The 23,542-nt window shown below is 33.1% G+C and overlaps 3 protein-coding genes and 1 long non-coding RNA gene across 4 annotated transcripts; 2 read left to right on the forward strand and 2 right to left on the reverse strand.

The window, feature by feature from the left end:
• Nucleotides 1–4,417: 4,417 nt before the first annotated feature.
• On the forward strand, nt 4,418–5,580 carry LOC106304171. The gene is made up of 2 exons (XM_013740566.1): nt 4,418–4,922; nt 5,083–5,580. Exons 1-2 carry the CDS (start codon nt 4,564–4,566, stop codon nt 5,273–5,275), a joined length of 552 nt encoding a protein of 183 aa, XP_013596020.1. The 5' UTR covers nt 4,418–4,563; the 3' UTR covers nt 5,276–5,580.
• Nucleotides 5,581–7,899: 2,319 nt separating this feature from the next.
• LOC106301988 lies at nt 7,900–9,473 on the forward strand. Its single transcript, XR_001262314.1, has 4 exons — nt 7,900–8,161; nt 8,248–8,657; nt 8,756–8,878; nt 8,960–9,473. It is a non-coding gene; the product is annotated as an uncharacterized LOC106301988 (long non-coding RNA).
• A 225-nt stretch (nt 9,474–9,698) lies between these two features.
• On the reverse strand, nt 9,699–11,976 carry LOC106302266 (probable receptor-like protein kinase At5g47070). Its single transcript, XM_013738808.1, has 4 exons — nt 11,217–11,976; nt 10,862–11,113; nt 10,474–10,596; nt 9,699–10,355 (listed from the first exon to the last, which is right to left on the reverse strand). Exons 1-4 carry the CDS (start codon nt 11,592–11,594, stop codon nt 9,900–9,902), a joined length of 1,209 nt encoding a protein of 402 aa, XP_013594262.1. The 5' UTR covers nt 11,595–11,976; the 3' UTR covers nt 9,699–9,899.
• Nucleotides 11,977–18,810: 6,834 nt separating this feature from the next.
• LOC106302244 (casein kinase II subunit beta) lies at nt 18,811–20,724 on the reverse strand. The gene is given in 6 exon segments (XM_013738787.1): nt 18,811–19,229; nt 19,411–19,576; nt 19,666–19,775; nt 19,894–19,939; nt 19,942–20,120; nt 20,194–20,724. Coding segments are annotated over 6 exon segments (840 nt in total). The 5' UTR covers nt 20,402–20,724; the 3' UTR covers nt 18,811–19,098.
• Between the last annotated feature and the right edge of the window lie 2,818 nt (nt 20,725–23,542).

Here is a 23,542-nt window from a genome sequence, read left to right on the forward strand (position 1 = left end):
ATCTACCAATCTCTGCGTTGTATTGATTTTTTGCTTGAATCGGAGTTGTTACTTTCGTATTGATGACTTTTCGGAATAGTAAATATTTTTAAAAAAAATAATAAACAAAGATGAAGCAAACATTACTGGAAATACATCACCAGTCAACCTGCCCAAAGTTACTCGTAAGTTATTTTGGGTACGATTGAAAAGCACTTTGAACGAGAATATGTTGGCGATAATTTTTTTTTCCTTTCAGTTTAATCTATATTCTACCAATCAGGTGAAAGTGACTTTTATCTCATTTACTCTCATTACTATTTAGCAAGAGGTATATACGTCACTTTTTTCTCTCACTGTTTTTGAAGTGGAAAACAAATTCTATTTAATTTTTATTTTATTTTATATTTTTTACTCCTACAACTTTCCACCTATTTACTCTAATTTAATTACTCCAGGTTGCTCCAAAATTAACTAATCACACTCTTTGTGTATAAGTTTTTATTTTTCACACACGACCAGGGCAGGGGAGGGTAAACACCCACTTCAAGACATTTGGATCCATACCCAGTGGGATAGGCGGTGGGTCCACGTCATGTAGAAGAGTGGGAAAAGACAAGACAGAAGAGAATAACCTAAAACGAATCTGTAAAAAGAGACAACGACAGGTAAAAAGCTGACGTCACATGAAGAAATGTTTGTGGCAGTTTATTACTCGCAAGTGTAAAATGCTTATTAATTAAATCGTTGCTGTGCGTTCAAGAAAAACAACTTACGAAATTATATGAAAACTCGTCAACAAAAATGCAATTAACTACAAAATTTTGGAATACGATACTGTACTTGTAGTTGGTTTATACGACGAACACAAACAAGTGGCTTTCTTTTACATCGGAGCCTTGCGCAAGTGTGCGACGTTAGCCTCTAAAAATATATGCTTGCACGTATTCCTTAGCTCGTGTAAAGTGTATCACACTCCAAGGCCTTTTTGTATTCTCCCCGTAAATAAAACTATTATATGCTATTTGTAGTATAGTCTACATAACTTGAAGGAAAAACTATTCTTTAGCAATTGCTAGTGTCCCAATACGTATATTTTTATTGACCTACATGTAAATTATACTGCACGTTAAAAATCTAGGTTAACCACGTCGAAATTTTAGTAAAGGCTTTGTCCCCAATATTGACTTGAGTGATATATACACACATCACTTCTTTCTTTGACAAAAAAAAGGTTTGGAATAATGTATTTTGCGGTGTAACAACAATTAGGAAAATGTTCATGAGTCAGTACTCGGGATGTTAATGATGGTGTGGAATTCAAGTTCGTTTGAAGTGAAAAAAGTTCGTTTGCAGAGTAACGTACCAAACATTATATCACCAAGTTAAGAAAAGTGTATTTATAGAAATACACAAAATACTGAGATAACGAATTGATTTTGTGGCTTATTTGGTCAGTGGTCTGATTAATGGTTCATTAATATTTTTATACTAAGAGATCTGAATTTCAATTTTCAGAAAAAACAGAATTATACGAATTAATGAAGAAAAGACTTACAAGAGATCTGCACCACGGCACAAAGAGTACCGTTAAACGTGGATCCCATAAGACAACTCAGGTGATGCAATCATGCGTGAATCCTTATAAAACAGGTAAAATTGTCGGCTGTAAAATCGTCTATAGTATTTATAGTAGTTTGTAATAGCATAATTATCTAACGAATTGATTTTTGCCGTTTCGTTTATGATGAATGCGTGGAGTCAATATTTACAGGAAACATCATCAATGGCGGTTCTATAAATAATTGTTGTCCCAGGAAGAACTATGAAACACTTTTTAATACTTTTATAAAATTAAATTATCAACCAGGGGCATAAAAAATCAGCAGAAAATACACTAATTAAAAAAATTCATGGTAGACAGCGGCCTCTCCAACTCTCAATGTAGCTTCGTCCTGTACATCACATCTGTATCTTTATAAATTTTCAAATACTTTTCACATAAACTTATATACAGTATATTCAGGAGTTATACCCGCTGGTAGAAAACAAAATTATATACCACAACACGAATAAGAAAAATTGACATTCATAAACCAAACCTCTGTTATATATGTGGTATTTTTTAGATTATATTGTTGAAACTATAAACTCAAGAGAAAAATGCAGCATTTGATATTATTACCATTATTTTATACTTATACAATATACTAAACCACGCGTCTGTGATTGGGTGGTCAAGGCGTTCCGTAGATCCATAAAGAGACCCGAGTTCGAATCCGCACCATACCAAATTTTCACGTGCATGGTGACCAGAACTTTCACGTTCTTTTTCCGGGGAATGGTTTACCATTTTTTTTATACAACATACTACCATTCTATGCCAAAACTCAGAACATTTCCATTGATATTCATTTGTCATTCTTGACCGATTCCACTATGCTATAATATCGACACACAGTATTGTTCCACACAATCCACAGTATAAGAGGTCCAAATTATTGTTTATTTCATGATCCTTTATTTTGATTCGTACATATATCAAAATCACAACTAGTCGCAGTCACACCAATACCGCATTAAGAAAACACCGACCTTACCGCACCACTACTATTTGTAGCTCACCAAGCACCTCAAAGTCTTCGCCAGAATCGTCCCTCACCACGGAATTTCATTAAGGAGACAAAACGACAATTTTATTTATTTACTTCTTTCTCATTTTTAAGAAATAAAATAGTTTTATTAAAAGTTAATTACTCCTACTAATTTTGTCAAGAAAGGAAAAAAAACACACAAGTAGTAGTAGTAAGTAAAGCGGTGTCGTCATCACCGTAACGCCTTTAGAAAATAAAGGAGAATCCCCACGCGCGTAGGCTCCATCTCCTCCTCTTCCCCGAATCCCCATGACTTTCTTTAACGCCTCCCAAGTGCTGCTGGGACCACTCCGCGATGGAATTTGATTTATTTAGTTTTACGCCCTTAATATTACTGTTATTTAATTTATTGCCAATACCTTAAACCTTTTTCCTCTTGGACAGACGTGATCAGTTGTTCAAACTTTTTTTTTTTTTCGATTGGAAATATGTAAATTTAGATGTTTTTTTTACGATGAAAATAGACTATGTAAATTTAGATTTAATTTATTTTTTTACGATGATATAATTATTTAATAAATAAAATATAAAAGTATGAAAAATATTTGTTTATATTTTCGAATTATATTTTTTCAAATTCAATTTAACGCCTCAAAATACTTTTTTGAATTCTTTTTACAGCCGTATTTTCTCGAATCGTATTTTTTGAGGCGTATTTTCTCAAAAATACAGCCGTATTTTCTCAAAAATACTTATATTTTTGAATTCTTTTTTCTCGAATCGTATTTTTTTTTCAAAAACAATTTTTGAAAATCAAAAATTATTTTTGAAATTATTTTGAAATTATTTTTTTGTCTTTTAAGTATTTATTTATATATTTATTATAATCATAAATTTCACATTACAAAAACTTTACCCCATCCATCAACTATAAATCATAAGTGTAGATTAGTTAATCGTACGATTATAAATATATATTTTTACTTAAAAAGTGAGGGTTAAAGTGGTTAGTGTAAATATGAAAAATGTTACTATGAATGTGGTATTTTTAGTAATTTTTCAAACTTATTCGGCATTATATTTCATTAAATTCTGCAAACAATTAAGTTGATGTATTTACAAATGTATCCATCTGAATATGCTATATAATTTAACTATGTAGTAATAATTTGATATTCATGTATTATTTCACTGAAAAGTAAAGCTAGTAATACTTCAAATAATGTTGTTTGTAAATAATATAATTTTAATTACTTAATCAAAAAATATAACTTGAATTAAAAAAAGTAAATGAAGAAAAATATTTTACTTTTTAACTAAGCTCTTTTTGATCAAAGAAAATCTAAGCTCTCTTGAAAGTTCCTCGGAAACTTCAATGACGAATAAATCACGAAGAAATTATTTTTTAACGCCTCAAAATTAATATTTTAGTGGTTTAACTAAGGGTTTATTAATGCTTCTACACCAGAAGGTATGGGTTCAAACCCTAAAAAACGCAAATTATGTAGATTATGGAGAAAAATGGTTACAAGAGGTCTTCAGCATAGTGTAAGAACGTATCATCGAACATGGATCTCATAGGACAGCTCAGAGTGATGCAATCAGACGTGCATTCTTATATGATGGTAGAATCGTCGCCGTAGAATCGTCTATGTATATTTTTCATCGTTGTAATATTTCTGTCGTTGTAAAAAAAAAAATTAATATTCCATATGTGGCAATAAAAAGTATTTCTAGAAAATAACAAAAGCGGTTTTCAAGTTCTTGTACTTGCAAAAAATCAAAGAAAAAGTGTTTTGGTTACTACAAAGCCGATACAGATTCTCTCTCTCAACATTCGCACCTTGTTTCTTACTTTCTCTCTCTTAAACCCCTTAAAAATACACAAAAGAACTTTTCTGCTATAAAACCTCACGCACTCACACTTTCCTCACAAACACTCCACCCACAAACAAAACAAAACAAAACAAAACCTCTCTCTCTTTCTCTAATGGAGGTTTCAGCGAGAAAGCCTTATTTCATTGAAGAAGAAGATGATGATGATTTGGATTCTTCTTTATCGGAGATGGAAGCTGGGTTTTCTGGTAACAGTGGAAACCCACGACACGGCTTCGTTTCAAGAACTTTCTCTTATACGAGTATGAACAGTATCAGCAGGCACACGAACTATTATTATAACAACTACCCTCAGAGTTGTTATTACAATCAATACTCTGTTTCGTCTCCGAGATCTGTTGTGTCCGGAAGGTTCCATGATTTGAGATTCGATAATCAACAGCCTCATTTCTTGGATTCGTGTTTCCTCTGCAAGAAACCACTTGGTGATAACAGAGACATCTACATGTACAGGTAAGATCTATACATCAGATCTCATTTCAATTTTCTACTTTTCATCGAAATAATTAAAACCCAGAAGAAAAAAAATGATTTTTTAGGATACCCATTTCTTTCATTAGCTAAAATTAAACGATTCAACATGGGTCTGATTCGAAGTTTGGTGTGATTGCAGAGGAGACACACCGTTTTGCAGTGAAGAGTGTAGACAAGAACAGATAGAGAGAGATGAAGCAAAAGAGAAGAAAAAGGATCTGTCTCATTCTGTGAAATCGGCAATGAGGAGAAAAGAACAAAGAAGCTCATCTTCTTCTCCTACTAGATCTCGTGATTATGCTTTTCACAACGGGACTGTAGCTGCTGCTTGAAATTCTGAATCTGATGATGAGTTTGAAAGTTATAATAATAATTATTATGTTCAAAAACGAAAAAAGTGAGATTGTCTCTTTAAGCTTCGAAGCTGGGTTTGGGATTCTCTTTAGATCTTTTCCTTAAAAGATCATTTTACTTCAGCTTGAAGTTTTCAGGAAAAAGAGAAAGCTAAAGATCCTTCAGCTTCTTTTTTTGTGGTTTTTGTTTTAACTTAAAAGTTTTGGAGTCCATATGAGAAGAGAGAAATTGTAAATGCCGGTGTGAGTTTAACGTCCATGGCATGAGTAAATTTTCTTGTTTTTTTCCTGGGTATGAGAAAATACATATATAAAAATTTACATATTCAACCATGAAAACTACATACGTGAAAATTATGATAATTAATTTATATTAAGTTTATTTGGCAAATAAAAGCGTTTGATTCTTGTTGCGGCAAGTTTGGTGATTTGCTAAAATAGGTAAATAAAATTGTTGTAGTACAGTTTTCTCTCCAAATGCTTTTTGGCAGTACAATTTTCTTTTCTTTTTCCTTAGCGAGTATGGTATTACGATTTTTCCAAAATGAACACGAAGTTAAGTTTTTGACATGAGCCCTATCCCCTATGACAGGATTTTTTTTTTCCACTAAATGATTTCAAAATTACACATGAGCTAAAATAAAACTGATGCATTTTCAGTAGATAAAAAATCAGAGGCAAAAACCAGCGACAAAGGGACATTCCAAAAACAGAAGAATAGAACAACATTATAACAATCAAAGCGTAAGTACAATACAAATCAAAAGAACAAAGCAATTAAATCAAATGAAGAATACTGAGATAAAGGGGAGTAGTGAGAAGAGTAACAACCAATACTAAACATTATTGAAGTCGAAATTCAAGATCAAGGTCAATATATTGCTCTAAAGAAAATAAAGAACCATGAAATTAATTTAGGTAGACAAGTTGAAACACTTTTTTAAAAATCATTTGACTACAAACAATTTGTTGCAAAGAAAGACTAAAAGTCGGGAAATCTCTAAAGAACCAGAAATTAGCTACGGTTTTCAGAACCGGATCCCTTGCAACCAAAGCCAAAGAGAAGCATTCTCCTGAACACAACTTCTTCATCACTCGTTTACAAAAAAAAAAACATCTTCATCACTTTGGAGCAACCAAAGATAGAGCACTTGCAATCTAGAGAAAGAGTATATAAGACAGAATTGAAGATGAAAACTCTATGTTATTTTTGTGACAAAAACTTAAACATGTGTATTTGATTCCAAAACTTACTTCATTGCAGCTTTAAAAAAAAATTGCATTTACATATCTTTATCGTACACTAGATAAATTTGAAAGTATAGCAAACTCTACCGTATATACTAATTCTTCATGGGAACAAAAGTTAAGTGGAACGTATAACTTGCAAGGAATCATTTGTATTTGTCCTATAAATATTCAATTTCATTCAGTTTTGATAAATGTCGTTATAGTTTGTTTCATTGTTTTCTAAAATATATACATTATTTTATGTCTGAAAACTAGTCAATTTGCTATCATAGTATCATGACGGCACTGACGACTAATAGGACTTCACATTGCAACGATAGCAATATATAATTCTGCAATTAATTATTTTTATGTGCAACAAATTTTAGCAGGAAAAAATTGAAGCGTGCATCATTTTGTTGTTGTCGCCTATCGCCAAGTCGCTAACACCATTAACGTTTCTCTGAATTCACCGTATTAAATTTCATTTTATAAGAGCACCATTAACGCTGATTCTTAGCCCATGTATTTAGTGTTTTCAGGTTTAAAAAAAAAAAGAAAAATCTTATATATTAAAATATAAGTCACAACCTTGATTCATGTGTGATTTTTTAAAAAATGGACCTAATGGACTTATTTCTACAAAGTCATGTTACATTTAATCTCCAATCTTATCATTTAAATTTTGGGTCTACCAGAAATTTTTATTGGGCTAACAATAATTGAATTTAAACAATAGATATCCATTAGATTTATAGATAATATAACTTAAATAGATATGATTTAATATTGTAATACTATACCTCCATATGTTCAATATTTAAATATTTATCGATGTTAAATTTTAAAATTATAAAGACTTTTTTAAATAACAAAAATTATATTATCTAACAATGATTAATCTTTACTACCTTAAACCAATGAAAACAAATTTTAAACTATATAGTTTATTTTAAAAAATATACAAAAACTAAATGTTTAATTATTTACTCGATAATATAAATCTATGAAGTGGAAATTTTAATTTTTAAAAACTTTTTAAATTTGTGAAATGTTACAATATCTTTGAATACGACAATACAACAATATTTTACTAAATTTATATATATAGTTACGATTTTAATAATGAAATAATAATCTGAAAATATATAATTAGAATAAGATACAAATACATGTGAAAGTTTGAAACAATCTATTCAATGAAAAAATATACCGTAAACTTATTATGTTTTAAAAATTGATAGACACATATATATTATAATATATATCAATTTAGAATTGAAAACAAAATATTTATATAAAAATAAATAAAAACAAAAAGTTACGTAATTAAATTAGCGAAGAAACGGGTCTTATGGCACACGTGTCACACATTCACCATTCTCTCTCTCTCTCACGACCAAATCATCTTCTCTCCTCTCGCGACTCCGACTCCGACTCCGACTCCGACTCCATCCGGTGATCACTCCTCGACGGAATCAATCCGACTCCATCCGGTGATTGGTCTCGTTTAGAGCTTCGGGTTTCTCTAAGAACTTGATTCTCAGATCCTCGGCGTCGCGGTTTCACGGCGAGTCCCTCGATTCCTCCGTCTCACCTGTTCTCATTCCCGGCGTCCATGTCTTCCGTTGCCAGGTTCCCATATCAAAAAAGTCTCGTCCTTTTTGCTCTCTTTGATTTCCAAATTCGAAATCTCAAAACAGAATCCCATTGTTTTACAGGACGCAGTTGGAATCGTAGCTTAGCTATCAGATTGTATATATTCCTCCTTTTGATGAAGACAAGTCTTGAGAGTGGAACTTGATATAAAAGTCAAAAGCTTTTGATAGTGAATCACAGATTGCAATAGATTTGGTGATGAAAAGATGGTTTCTTTGACAGTGAGTTTATATTTGATCCGGTGAAATGGCTGAGACACCAAGTGGGTGAAGATTTTCAAGCTATTGCGCAAACAGACGGTGCCATGAACTCGGTTGTGCGTGTGCCTTTGACTTTGATCAAATAATCTTTAACAGTTTCTTCTCATCGCTTACAAAAAAAAATGGCAAGCAATATGGAGAGTTTCTGCGAGATCTTAATCGCGATCCTTCTTCCGCCTCCTGGAGTCTGCCTCAAGCGTGGCTGCTGCACTGTAAGTTCTCATGGAGTTTCTTAATTGGTTAATAGTCCTGATCGAGCAAATGATTTGGTAACTAAGAGAGTTGCGTTCACTCTGATTTTATTTTGCAGCTAGAGTTCTTGATATGCTTTGTATTGACTATCTTAGGCTACATCCCAGGGATAATCTATGCTATACGTGATCGTGTTTCAGAACCGTGAAGGGGAAACTGAGGACTACAGTGCTCCATTTCGGTTTTCTCATGGCTCTCTACCTTGTCTTATGGTTTGGTCTCTTTGTTTTGTGTCTCTAAGTATTCTAGATTCTTTGTGCAGGCCTTTGATGCAGGCGTGAAGCTGATTGGAGCAACAAGCCACTTTGTTACTGAGGAACTTGATGCAAGGCCTATCATTAAACAAATGGTAACTTTGTCTGCCAACTATTTGATTAGTACCTTCTACAAGATGATTGTAAAGCATAAGCGAACGTGTAGACTGTGGAGTTACACTAGGGTTAGTGGTAAAATGAAGATTATGGGGATTGTGAAGAAGCACGTTACGGTTAAAATGAACTGCACGATGGATGTGACTGTGAACATCCCGCGACGACAGGCCATTCAAGATGTCGAGTGCAACTGCAAGAACAATATCGATCTTTAAGTTTTTGGTTTCCACATTAGGATTTGCCTCAACGTTCTTAATAGTTTCATTACCAAATTATTTGGTCATTTGATTATAACAGCACCATGTACAAGTGTGTTTTGACTTTCTCGTACTTCTTTAAGAAAATTGTTTTTCTTTACACTTGCTATGATTTTGAATGGAGTAAATATGAGGTTTGTACTATATACATCACTTGATCAATGTTACAAGGTTCGAAAACGTTCAACGTTACAACAAAGTTCTTTTTCATGTTCAAAATATTCATCTAAATCTAAAACAATTTCTATCTTGTAAAAAAATTTTATAAACCATTTTCATCTTATGGAATCTTCTTCTCAAAACAATTTTTTTTTTTTAAGAACCCTTCAATAAGAGACTTGCATTGGAAATGCTAAATTTGCGGGTCTCTTGATTATGTCTCTTAACCTCACATTTACTGCTTAATAATATTAAACAAATATTAAGAGACCCAAAAAGGAGCTCTGGGATAATCATGCTCTAAAGACACAAATAAGCTAACTACTAATCCCAAAACCAACCAACAAATCTCATAAACCATGTAACTTATTTATATACTAAAACCTACAAAAATAATCTTCTAAAACTAAAAAAATCAACCTCTGACACTAACTCCTCTCGAACTCCCCTTCACGGGTCCAGCCACTCGACTCTTGCTTCTTACCTGACTCGCAGACGTTGAATAAGCTTCACTTTCTGATTCTTCGATAATCTTCTTCAATCTTTCCACTACAATCTCCATCGTAGGCCTCTCTTTCTCGTTCTTTTTCAGACAGAGATCAGCGAGTTTAGCCAAACTCCTGGCTCCACCAGCTGGATAATCGTTGCGTAAACGAGAGTCAACGATCATGTTGAAGCGTTGACTATCAGCAGGATACTCTTTGATCCATTCTAATAGCCTTTGTTCAGCGGCTGGCTTGTTCCTCTCAATGGTTCGGCGTCCCGTTATGATCTCGTAGAGCACAACACCGAAGCTATAGACATCGCTTTTCATTCGAAGATGGCCTGTTTGCACGTACTCAGGAGCCGCATAGCCATGTGTTCCAACTCTCTATAAAAGAGAAAAGATCAAAACTTTGAAAATGATTCATACTGATTATAACCAAACCTGACCCATATGCACACGTATATTATTAACCCAGGAAGGTAAGGAGTATTTCAATACTTACAGCAGTTGTGACGTGAGTATTGTCGCCATGAGGTCCTTCTCTTGCAAGCCCAAAGTCCGATAATTTCGGACAAAACTCGTCGTTTAAGAGCACATTAGAGGATTTGAAGTCTCGGTATATCACCTGCCCAACCAAATAACTATCATCCACTGAATCACATATCAAGCTTAGAAACTAGACAGTGAATGTTTCAGAATCCACCACACATTCTACCCAATAAGCAATAACCGCATGTCTCATGCCTAATCTACTAATTAATCATGGGTCTATTAAGACATTAATATACAATTAATGTGTTTAGATCGTCTTTGTCCTAAATTATCAAGAACTACCAAATGATCTGTCTTAAAAAAAACAGGTTTCCTCTGTTTCGTTTTAAAGAGTTTACCTGAACTTCATGTAAATAAGCCAATCCTTCAGCTGCACCAAGAATGATCTCAAGCCTTTGTTTCCATGGTAATGCATATGATCCACGGGTGAAGAGATGATCCTCTAAGCTTCGATTCGACATGAACTCATAAACCAGAAGCCTCTCGATCCCCCTCTCGCCATCATCTGAGCAATAGCCTAAGAGCTTCACAACGTTCTGATGGTTCACTACCCCAAGAAACTGAACCTCTGCTAGCCATTGCTTGTGACCCTAATTACATTAAATTAAAAGTTTCTTGCTTTAATCATATTCATGATCACATTAACAGAGACAAGACCGTGAGTTTTTATTTATTTTATTTATTTTTAATTACCTGTAAGCCTTGTTGATTGAGTTTCTTGATGGCTACGACAAGTGGAGAATCAGAATCTTCGGTGGTCGGAATCTTTCCTTTATAAACACTACCGAAACCACCTTCACCGATCTTGAGCTTTCTGCTAAAACCATTAGTGGCTTCACTGAGTTCTTCGTAAGTGAAAACCCTAAGATTATTTTCCCTCTCTGTATACAAGTCTCTGATGCTTCGCGGAGAAGGCAACGATCTCGGCGTCTGGAGGTTAAACGACAGCGTTTCGCTCTGGTTCCTCAGTTCTGGAGCTGAGTTTCGTGCTAACTCTTTTCCTTTTCTTTTGTCTTTGTGTTGATCTCTGGGTTTTGGTTTCTTTGATTTGAACAAGAACAGACAATTCATGTCTTCAGGAGAGGAGAGATACAAAGTAGAAAATTAAAACTTTTTCTTAGGAAAACAAGTTGAATTTTGGTGGAATAAAGAAAACAATTTATTACTTTTGATCTGAGAAGTTAAACCCAAAAAAATGAATTATGGAATAAGTATGAACAGAGATCTATTTAACTAACATGAGAAAGAGTTTTCCTGGAAAGTGAATGAGAGAGACAACAACATTAAAAGCTGGAGATAGAATAATCAGACTTCCTCTCTGACTCTCTCTCTTTCTTTCCCCTAAGTCTTTGTCGAGGAAACCAGAGAAAATTTGGAGGTGGGAAAGGGACAAACAAGTGTTATGTTCTTCTTCTTGTTCTACTTCCTCGTAATAAAAAGATGAAGAAGAAAAGAAGAAATCGAGCACGTACGTCGCATTGGCCAGTTCCTTTCAATAGTTGACAGCTCAGCATGTGCCAACACCATTTGGGGGTAAACGCTTATGACAGATGCTGAATTGTCCTTAAATCTCCTTCACCACCAGCCTTGTAAAAAATATTGTTTTGAACAAATTATAATGTTTTGCCAGCAAAAATATTATATTTACAGATGGTAAATATAAAACAAACCTAAAATAAGAATGACAAAGACAGCATAATTTTTTTTTACTAATCTATATTATTAAAACTGAAGTATAAAATAGAACTAACCATATTTTCAACAGATTTATTACATCTTTTCTTAACTTATTTTCACTTATCCTGATTACTTTATTGATTATTCTTTTTATTTTATTTCTTACACTACCATAATATTTTTGTCAGATATTACCAGTTATTAAATATTTAGTATATATTATACTAGATATAGCCATATAGGTTAATGAATAAATAATTTATTAGTTATACATATTGTTACTTTGTCACAACAACCAAATCATGAATTAAACCGATTTAGTTCGATTTAAAGTCAAATTCATACAATTGATTTATTTATGGATTAGTTCAATTTGATAACAAATTCGATTAGATTAATTTGTGTTTTTTTTGTTTGCATATTTGCTCTTTATAGAAGGTGAAAATAATCATTTTTCATTTGTTTTCACTAATAAAATAGATAAAACTTGATCTCAATCCAAAATTTTTATCGATCAAACTATTTATTATAAAAATATCTAAAATTTATTAAATCAAAATTGTAAAAATTACTAACAGAATATTTGCTCTTTTTGATTTTGAAATATCACAAGCTTCATTAAATTTACATAATATTTCTAATATATATGATAATCCCACTTATGTAAAGAAACAAAACTTTAAATTTAACATTTAATCATGTGTAATATTTTATTTGTCTTTTTAATGCATAATAATTACACGGATACAATAATAATACTATACATTAATTCTAGCTATATTTTATTTTAAACTATTCAAAATGACTTAATTAATATATATATATGGCTTATGTTATTATTGTTTTACTATTACCAAATTTACAAGCCAGTCCATAAAAATAATATTTAAACCAAAAAGTAAACTACTTATGTTATATATTAGATCATGTATTAATTCAAATATTATTAATCAAACGTTTTATTCATCTACTTAGTCAAATTATTTAAATGTTAAATATTATACTTTATATATATATAACAAGATTTAATTATCCATTTTATTAATATAAATAAACATACTCATTAGTGTATTAATTTATAAATAAATACATTAGAAACAGTTAATGTAGTTAAAAATATTATTTGATGATTATGTTATATAACACATGATTTTTATTGGTTTAATGTTCAACCACAATATGAGCACCTAAAAATTACAGATAATTAAAAACCGTTGATTTATCATAAATGTTATATATTACAAATCTAACAAACATTCATACAAACTATACAAACACATGTTTGTGCAAATATACATGCGGATACACAAGTTAAAGTCTAGTTTTATAGGATGATTGTAATTTTCAAAGTAAAAACAACGAGAGTAGTGGTAGATACATATATATGATTCATGAGGCTGATATTTTTTTAGTCATGTATGTTTATTTAGCGAATCTATAGACATCATATGGGACACCAGAAAAAAAAACAGAAAAATTTAAGACATATTTTTAAGTTCAGTGAGAAGCAATATTAACTTAATTAGATGTGCATTTATATTTACCCTTTTTGGAGAGAGGGGTAGCATCATTAGGGCATCATTAACCCTGATCTCTTAGCCGGAGTTCTTAACTCATGATTTGACATTTTTTTTTTCTTACACTTTTCGGATAAGAGACGACTCTTATATCTCTTATTTAAGAGACAGTTCTTAGCTTTTCTTAGTTAAAATCTAAGAAAATCTAAAAAGTCCAGTTAAGAAACTGAGGTTAATGATGGTCTTAGTCATTAGTATCTCAACTTCGGTTTCTAGATATTATTCTATTAATATTGAAAATAAATAAATTTTGTAATTAAATTTTAATCTTCAAAAAAATAAGTGTATGCATAAAAAAATAGACATGTGATAGTTGGTCTCTGAAATCTTGTTAGGAGTACCTCATAGAAGGATTGATTCTCTCTCTTTCTATTACTTCCATTGTTGGTGGCTTGAGTGTCTAACTCTATCTTTGTCATTTATATATATACATTTAAATTTTGATATATACATATATTTTAGTTGTTAGATCATAATGTCCTTTTAGAATATAAAAATGAGAGAAAATATTTTTCGATAACGCACCACTTAAAGAAAAAATAAGTTTATAAATAACATTTTCAAAATTAAAGGAATAATATTCACAACTTCATTTTAGTGTTAATTTTTAACTTATAAATTGATTGTTAAATTGTTATATAATTTTGTTTTATATGTAAAAAGATTCAATATTTGTGTCTTTGTGCTTTAACGAAATTATTAAATCTTTCATAACAAGACTATAAGTTTATATAAATTATTTTAATTCTTTTAGAAAATAAACTTATACTTAATAAGATTTTGAAATAAAATTATATTTGGGTAAAAGATATAATTTTTTATATTTGGGTAAAAGATATAATTTTTTAAAAAACAAGCATTATTAAAGTTACTAATAAATATGAAAAAATCATTGATGTAGAAAACAAATTCATTTTGAGTTAACTTCTTTATTAAAAAGTAAGGGTAATTTTCGGAAATGCTCTTTAAAATTCATTTCATCACTATAATATAGTGACATCACAAATAAATTTTCAAATGTATTCTTTTGTTGTCTACACAACCCAAGTCAAAGCGTGTATTATTCTATTTATAATGAATGAATTTAATAACTCTCTTTCAGACAAGCGTATGAGTAGAAGAACTCACCGGTCATATAAATGAACATAATTTATATGAAATGCAATTTCTCTTTAAGAAAAAGGGTTCAAAACCTATACAGTTTGATCATTGTGAAACTTTTTGACTAAATAAGTCAATATAACTAAAAATCTCGTCTAAAACTTTGAAAGAAAATTATTTAAAAAGCGTGTGATGAAAATAGTCAAGGATCACATTCATTGGACTGAGTCAGTTTGGTCTATATACATTGCTTAATTAGAAAGTAAGTCAATAATACATCACAAGATCAGAATTTTAATGATTCCTTAATCCTAATACTACCAACCCATTTCTCTATTTTGTCTACACACCTCCCGTGAGCATGTGTATTCAATTATTTAAGCAAACTTATAAGATATATGAGTTGGTTTAGAACCTCTCTCTAAAATCCTCTCAAGAGTAAACCCTTTTCTTGCTGTGCTAGGGTTGCCGGCGGCGCTTTCTCCGCCGTAGTCGCCGGTGCCCTCCTTCTGTTTATCTTTCTCTCTTCGCCTCTCTTCTCCTTTCTCCTCTCGGCTTCCTTTCTTGGTAGTTCTGATTCCTTGCGTCTTCGCGCGGACTAGATCTGGCGCGTCGGATTTGGATCTCTGGAGAAGCAAGGCGGAGGAGTGGATGAGCGGTTCCTTTGGGCTCGTGGAGTGGTGGGGGTTACGGCCTAGTGTCAGATCGGAACTTGGGTAGCGAGATCTATCTCCTTCCTTTTTGCCTCATCCGTTCGTCCTTCTCCGATGGGTGAAAACGTTCGCTTGGCTGGATGCGTATTGGGTTCTTTCAGGCGGGGGAGCTGCGGTGCTTCTTCTTCTTGTCTGGCGGGTCTCCGGTGGTGCGTCTTTGGGCCGGTAAACTTCTTTCTCGGAAGCCTCTCTGAGTTGCTTTCGTTTCCAAACCAGTTTGATCAACGGCGGGTTCTCCGTCGTCGGGGCGTGTGCGAGGAGATTGGCTGTCAGTCTTGTCAACTGCAGTTAGGCTTCTCGGTGGCGGCGCGTGTTGAAGCAGTAGGGGTATTGGATGATCTAGGGATTCCTCGGCTCTTCCTCGCCTCAGGATGTAGGTTGTTGTTTCTGTCTTCTTAGTGTAGGTGTGATGGCGTGTGGCGGCTCATAGGTGCTCCTTCTCCAAATAAAGCTCGACCTTCTCTATTATGGGTTCCTTGGTCACGAGTGTAGCGATTTGTCCTTGTATGGCCGCGGATTAGGTGGACTTAGCAAGCTGTTTTTGACATTCCGATCTTAAAGAGTTGGTCACCGGGGAGGCCAAAATTACTTGGTCCAAGCTCTCGTTTTAACTGCGGTTTCGATTTTGTGGCAAGCGAATGTTCGGCCTCTGATGTTTCCTTCTTGTGGCTGTTGTTATTCTTGTAGATAGGTCCTGTAATGGTTGGTCTGAGTCTCTGTTAGTTTTTATTTCTGTTGCTCTGTTTCTTGTATTCCCCGTGCGTCTGTAAAAAACTGCAAAAATTGGTAATAATCTTAACATGTTTACCAAAAAAAAACTTATAAGATATATCCATTAAAGTCCGACATGTATAATTTTATATTAGCGATGCAGTTGCTTTATTATAGGCTCCGAATAGTAACGTGCGGGACAACTACATGATAAATGCAGTTCAAATAGTAACAAAAATGTATAGATATATAAGTATATATAAAAAATTTGTTACTGTTAACGGCAATGCGGTACAGACGGTTGGTCACTAGTCTATAGTTGCGAATGTTAAATGCGGGACAAGGTGGTTCTAGTACTGTTTAAGCAAATGGTTACCATTCAACAAGTAAACAATCACAAAGGCGTCTACTTTTAGAAAACGCTCTTACGAAAAAAATATTTTGTATGTAGTAATTTTCAACAGATCGCACCTATTTTGTTATTTGCTCACATTTGGTGTGGTTGGGGGTGCGTTCTTCAGTTTTTATTTTATTTATTATTATAACTTAATTTATCCACTTACATATTTTTATTGAGAGACTTACATGTTATTTTTCAAATTTCACACCAAACTTTTAATATTTTAGTTTATAATTAATAAGAAATAAATTAATGCCATCAGATATTTTAATAAATAAAATTATTTATTATTATTTGCTTGGACATAATAAATAACATTATATTAGTCATTTTTATAATTTAATTATTTATGATTTTAGTTCGTACAAGGCTTTAGTTTGTCATGAATGATGATTTATCCAATGTTGCACATATAGTTTAAGGACAAGTCTCATATTATTGATACAGAAGTCTCTGAAAGTTATTTTGAAAGACAACAATATTGTTTGAAGAAGAAGTACAAAAAATTATTGAAAAGATTGAAAATATATTGAATTTAATCAAGTATAAATTAATATATATATAACCGATAAAATGATTAATATCCAAAAATGAAGTTATTATGGGTTGAATAGAATCTTAAACATGTAACTAAACCCGAACTGAATCCGGCTAAACCTATACCGAATTTTCCATCCAAACTTTTATAATATTCGAAAGGAGTTAAAATTCATGAACTTGAAAAACTAAAACCCGAATGAACTCAATGAACCCGAATCGAAATCTCATTGGGACTTCGATTGCCCAGCCCTACATTGGAGCATCAAATGCATGATATGAAAATATATGACTCGTATAAGAGATAATAATGCAAATAAGTTGTGTAAAATTTTAAAGTTTGATATTATCTTTGTCTATATTTTGTCATAATATAATTTAAAATTTTATATATGTTTATTAGTAAATAATTGTTCTTTTTATTTATATATTTTAATTTAGTTTTTATTCATGCACCGTTTATTTAGTTATTAAAAATTGGAATGATTTAAAATAATAAATATACAAAATAATAAATATATATAGGTTTAACTAAGTGTAAAAATAATTTTGTATTTATAGTTTGTTAATAATAAAGAAATATAAATATATTATATGTATCCTGCAGTTATACTATTCATTTTAATGTTACCATTCATATTTTGTTTTAAACTAACGAACCGCGGTTGTTCCGCGATATTCATTTCTCTTGTACAAAGCACAGTTAAACCGTATCGCAGTTACTACCACGTTTCCACTTCCTATAAAATGAAGATCTTTCAAGAGAAATAATGTGATTATGTTCAATATTTGCCGAAATATGGGTAGTAACGCAATTAAAGAATGAGACGAGCAACTGGAACATATAAGAATTGTATCAGAAATTTACAATATTTTTCCCTAATGCGTTATAACTTTCCACGTTCGATCGTCATGACTCATGACGCTCGGCTTTGTAAATGTGATTTCTTAATGATTTTGAGGGGACTCTGCGCTGGGAATCCGTATTTATGTTGATTAGGATAACACGACTCACGTATTTATGTTGACTAGGATAACACGACTCATATTTATGTTATTTTTTTAAAATAATCATTTCTTAGTAGAAAATGTCCATGGCTTATTTTATTTAGTGCGGTTACCTATGGACGTTATAGAACATCAATACATTCCACTAGATTAGTCTTATCATTTTTTTATGTTCATTCATAAGTATAATTGGTGGACAATCAAGACATGATTCTCTGATCAGATCATTTTCAGATAAACAGCAAAAGACACGGGTTTATGCGACCACTTGATCAGTTCCGGCAATTTCAAACCCGGATCCATTCCAAGAACTTGTTATAGGTAAGCCACATATTGAAAGAAAGCTTCGAGGAGATTGTTTCAGAGGTGGATGCAAATTTATCACGTCTATCATTGTTTCAACTTCAGAGTGAGTGTATGTTGTCCTGCATTACCTTGTCTAGTCAGCGTCATCTTCCTGGTTGATCTGGGAAAAGGAAATAGACCCTCCATAAAGTATGTGGATCTAGTATTGCATAATCAAATTGATATAACTACTAAACCCTGGACAATAGAAACTAAACTCCAAAATTTTGATATAATTGATGGGATATTCTAGTAGAGCTTAAAGAGAACTTTCTTTTTGATATCATCTGCCAATGAGAAACAAAAAAAAAATGATTACAAAAGTAGGAACATACAGATGCAAGTTTCAAACCATGCTTTTGCTTGCTTCTAATGTGTATGTACCTGATGACAAATAGAGACAAGACTGCTTCTTCACCTTTCGTGATTACAGTGCTTCTTCTTTCTCTTTTCAAATCCAAAGCCATGATCGTCGATTCTTAGGGTGTCTCTATCTTAAACTTCCTTCACGGTTTGTGTAACTTGAACCCAAATACTCTTGGTACATAGTTCTGTGTTGCCTTTGGTGGCTTGAGATGTCCATAAGTCATCAAGAACAGGTGTGGAAACGTTGTCCCAAAGAAAGCACCGTCAATGTCTGTTCATTGCTTTAAGGAAAACCCCCAACAAAGATCAACAACAGCTGCAAAAGCTATAGAAACCCAATAAAAGATGATTATTGCTTTATTGCATAAGAATCAAACATGAGATTTCAGAACTTTGCATTATAGATAATGTATCAGTAAGAAGTGAAAGTGTGAGACAAAAAAAAAGGATACTGCCTTGGTATTTCGATCTTGGGTAATAAATGTCTTGGCATTTAGGGCAATATATCTTCACCGTGCTTGATCGAGGCAAATCAGATAGACCAACAGGAAGACAAGGCTGGCCACAGCAATAAACTCTAGGGCATCTTCCAAAGTCGTAGTTTTTGTATTTATCTAACTGGAAACAAATCATCAAGGATAAGAATCAAGAGGTGGTACTTTTATGGGATGAGGCAAATGAGTATACAAAGAGTGTTTCTTTCCTACCATTGCAGCCAACCCTTTGGTTGTCAAGATGTAACGCGCATGAATAAGTCCATAAAGCATCTCAGCTGCTGACTCGATCAACTCATTCTGTTCCTCTGTAAACATCTCCCCTGTCACCGACCCAAATCCATATCAAACATTCAAGAGACATAATACTCTTTTATCCTTCTTAACACTAAAGTCAATGCAGATTATGTGCCTAGCTACAAAAGGAAACATATAACGTACCATGAGAAGACTCTACATCCAAAATGAGATCAAGAGCATACTCGTAGACTCGTAATAGGGAACAAGACTGCTGAGTCCACACAAGTTGAAGTGATCTTGGATGTAATCATCAGCAACTTCACAGAAGAACTCGTTTCCCCTTAAACTACAGAACCAAGATACCCACGAGGTGTCTGAACCACTGACATCAGATTCTTCTTCTTCTTCACTGTCTGTGTCTGATTCATCTACCACCAAACAAACATTTCATCAGTTAACTTGATGAGCGTTTTCGCAAAATGCATATGATTAGAAACTCACCGTCTGAAACGTTATTCTTGGAGAGAGAAGCAGAGCGCGAATCTCTGCTGTCATGCGGCTGCTTTCCCGTCAAGACGATTCCTTTTCCCTTGCCGTTAGCTTGACGGGAGGTTGACGGAGAAGGGCGTTCAAGAGCTTGGTTGTTGATTCGTTTACGATCCACAACCTCCTCGGATCTCGAACCTGCCGTTCCTCTCTCTCTGTACATGATTTCTAAAGTCCCTCTCTGTCTCCCTGACTTTTCTCGTTTTCTGATACAGGTACACCTTCACCGGCGATTCATGCCCGTGAGATCGAGGAACGAGGGCCGTACCTCGTTAAAATTGAGTTCTAGGAAGCTTTTTTTTGTTTTCTTTTCTTCTGTGTCGAATCTGGTTCTTGCGTTTTTTCTAGTGTTAGTCTGTTTCGTACAGAGAAGCTTTTGTATATTTTTTCTTTTCACCCTTGTATTTTTTTGGTTAAGTTTTAATTTTTTTTAGTTAAAAGAGAGGGAAAATGGGAAAATAGAGTTATAGCCTTATAGGATCCCGGAGACGAGGGAGGGAACTGGGAAGTGGAACGGTGAATCGGCAGCCAGTGAGAGAGATAGTGGAGACTGGCCACTTGGCCACATATATGTAGAGAAGTCATTTAATCTTCTGATTCCTCCCATCATCTCATTTCCAACCTATACCTAACCTCTGCTGCTCTTCTCTAATCCTCGAAACCAATGTTGCTTTTCTCTCCCCATCTAATCCAGGCCTAGCCATGTTCCTACCCAAATTAAATCCTACAATTTCCTCGCATACTCATGGTGTAGATACGGCTTTAGAGCATGATTATCCTTAGAACACATTAGTGTTTTTTAATCACTTGTTTAATAATAAATGTGTGTTAAGAATTTTAGTTAAGAGACACCTAAATTTTTGTCCTCCATTGTAAGTTTCTTGCTCCATTGCAACTTTCTTAAGCAAGAGTTCTCAAAAGAAAATTATTAAACATTATTTAATAAAACTTGAGATGGAAGAAATAGCTTGAGATAAAATTTGTGTTTAGATAAATATTTTGAATCGTTTGATCTTGCGTTTGATCTTGTGTTTAGATAAAGAACTTGAGATATAAGAAAAAAGAAAGAACTTAACATGGAACGTTTGGTGAAATAAGAAGAAATCCGTGAATCCGTGACACAAATGCTCCCAATACTTGTGTGTTGCAAGAGAGTCCAATCCTGAAACAAAAAACAACCAATAACCATAAGCAAGCACAAGAACGAGAATCAAGAAACAGAACAACAAGAATCGAGTGCTTCAGCGCTAGAACACAAAAACAAAAAGAAAAAAAAACTCATTATTTTTACAAAATATGCAGACGCTGAAAGGAGAAACGATCACAGTAGCTTACATTTTTCGCCGATACTGAAGATCAAGTTTACGTCGGTTATGACCTGCACGTTCACATTCATCAACCACTGTCCCCATTATCCTAATTCCACAAACATGAAGTCTAAAAAAAGAACCACTAACCGGTTTTGACCATGGATTAAGCTTCCATAACGAGGCCCTGATAATCAAAAGTGACACATTCAGTAAACAATATTCACACTAAAGTCTTGAAACGAAAAGCCTCAAGCTAGAATCTATCACCAATATCACAACTTGGAGTAACCTCAAGTACTTAAACCTCAGACTAACTCATTTGCATGCCAAACATAGCACTTATTATCCACTTGATTCGTTACCTAAAAAATAGCTCAATCACCAATCAATCAACTCCAAGAATCTCAGAATCCTCGGCCAGAAACAGAGTCATGTGACTAGTGAGATTAAACGGCGTCGTAAGCCACCGTCCAGGCGGCACATTAAACTGTCCACTGCCGCTTCCCCCAAGCTTCGAGATCTCCACCACCGCTCTCTCAAACGCCTCGGTGTCAACCGTGAGTTCGTGACCCCATCGCCGACACCTCCAAAGTCCTTCAAATCAAACACCACTGGTCTCAAGCGAGGAAAACAGAGAGAGGAGAAGATCTACGAGGGAAACAGAAGGATCTACAATCGGTGAAGAAGAAAGTCGATCAAATTTCGTCGAGAGAGAGACGTGGAGAGAAGAAGGCGAAAGTCCCTCCTGTGAGACACGTGTCTCTAAGAAACGTTTCTTTTTGTCTCTAATTAAGAAACATTTCTTATAATAACAGCTATTTTTGATTCATTTTTAATACCAATTAATCTAAGAGACCCTCCTAAGATCTCCCGTTAATGATGGTCTTATATCTCTCATAGCGTCCACATAAAAATTTTCTGACATAAACTTTGAGAAACTCATATACTTATTCTAGTTACATATTTCGAAAGCTATTCAAGAAATCACATCAATGATTCATTCAGAATCAACCAAATGCTCCATCCATTCCCGAAAGTAAGATATTCTTCTTGTTTCACATCACAAAGATAGATTTTCTATATTTTAAAAGTACTTTTGTATACTTTTAAGAAACATTAATTACAAATATTTGAATTGATTGGATTTAATTGGTGGAGGGTAATTGAAAAGTGTATAGAAAAATAAATAATAAATTAAACTGTAAACATTTATTATATTCTTAATAATCGTGAAATCTCTGGAAAATCTTACTTCCGGGAACGGAGGTAGTACATTTTAGTCAAATTTGTTGAACACAATTTTTCTTATGCTTATACTCATGATTTGATTTATCATCTTTTAATTAGACCAAGTTTCTTGGTTTTATTGGTTAATGTTGCATAGTTAACCACTAATAATAACACTTTTAAACCACATATAGACACTATACTACTAACAAATAAAATCAACACGTTTGTTCAAAGTATATTATTACATAATGCTGCTGCCTGATTTTTAATTTGAATTGACTGTTAATTATTTTGTGATATGTGTTTGCTTGGTGGTGGATATGTTCAGTTCGGTGTTATGTGTTAATCTGCATTGCACATGGTTGATCTAATCGATATTTTGACTTATTTTTTCTAGTTATTTTGGTTAAGTTGCATCAAAATCTTTAAAAATACATAAAACTTCGTTAATCATAGAAGATATGAAAAATTTATTTATCTCTACGCTTTTCACATCCCTTATATATTAATTGAGGAACATTTGAAAAGATATAACTTCAATTTTGTATTAATTAAAAGAGGCCCCAATGCATAGGTGGCACTCAATTAGGTAGTCAATTACATTCAATTGAAAAATAAGTAGGTCCACATTCGATTTTTATATGTTGTTAGATACATAAGTTGGTCAAACTATATGATATAATGATATGATATGCTATTTGCTTTCCATAAATAAAACCTACGGAATTACCATAAATGACTAATATATATATGACAATTAATGA

This window comes from Brassica oleracea, chromosome C7 (assembly GCF_000695525.1).
Source record: "Brassica oleracea var. oleracea cultivar TO1000 chromosome C7, BOL, whole genome shotgun sequence".
Classification (NCBI taxonomy): Eukaryota; Viridiplantae; Streptophyta; class Magnoliopsida; order Brassicales; family Brassicaceae; genus Brassica; species Brassica oleracea.

Coding starts and splice junctions, on each gene's coding strand:
- LOC106304171 (XM_013740566.1), top strand. CDS start 4,564: ATGGAGGTTTCAGCGAGAAAGCCTTATTTCATTGAAGAAGAAGATGAT. Junction 4,923..5,082: donor AGAGACATCTACATGTACAG/GTAAGATCTATA, acceptor GTGTGATTGCAG/AGGAGACACACCGTTTTGCA.
- LOC106302266 (XM_013738808.1), bottom strand. CDS start 11,594: ATGAATTGTCTGTTCTTGTTCAAATCAAAGAAACCAAAACCCAGAGAT. Junction 10,597..10,861: donor CTTATTTACATGAAGTTCAG/GTAAACTCTTTA, acceptor TTGGTTGGGCAG/GTGATATACCGAGACTTCAA. Junction 10,356..10,473: donor ATACTCACGTCACAACTGCT/GTAAGTATTGAA, acceptor TCTCTTTTATAG/AGAGTTGGAACACATGGCTA.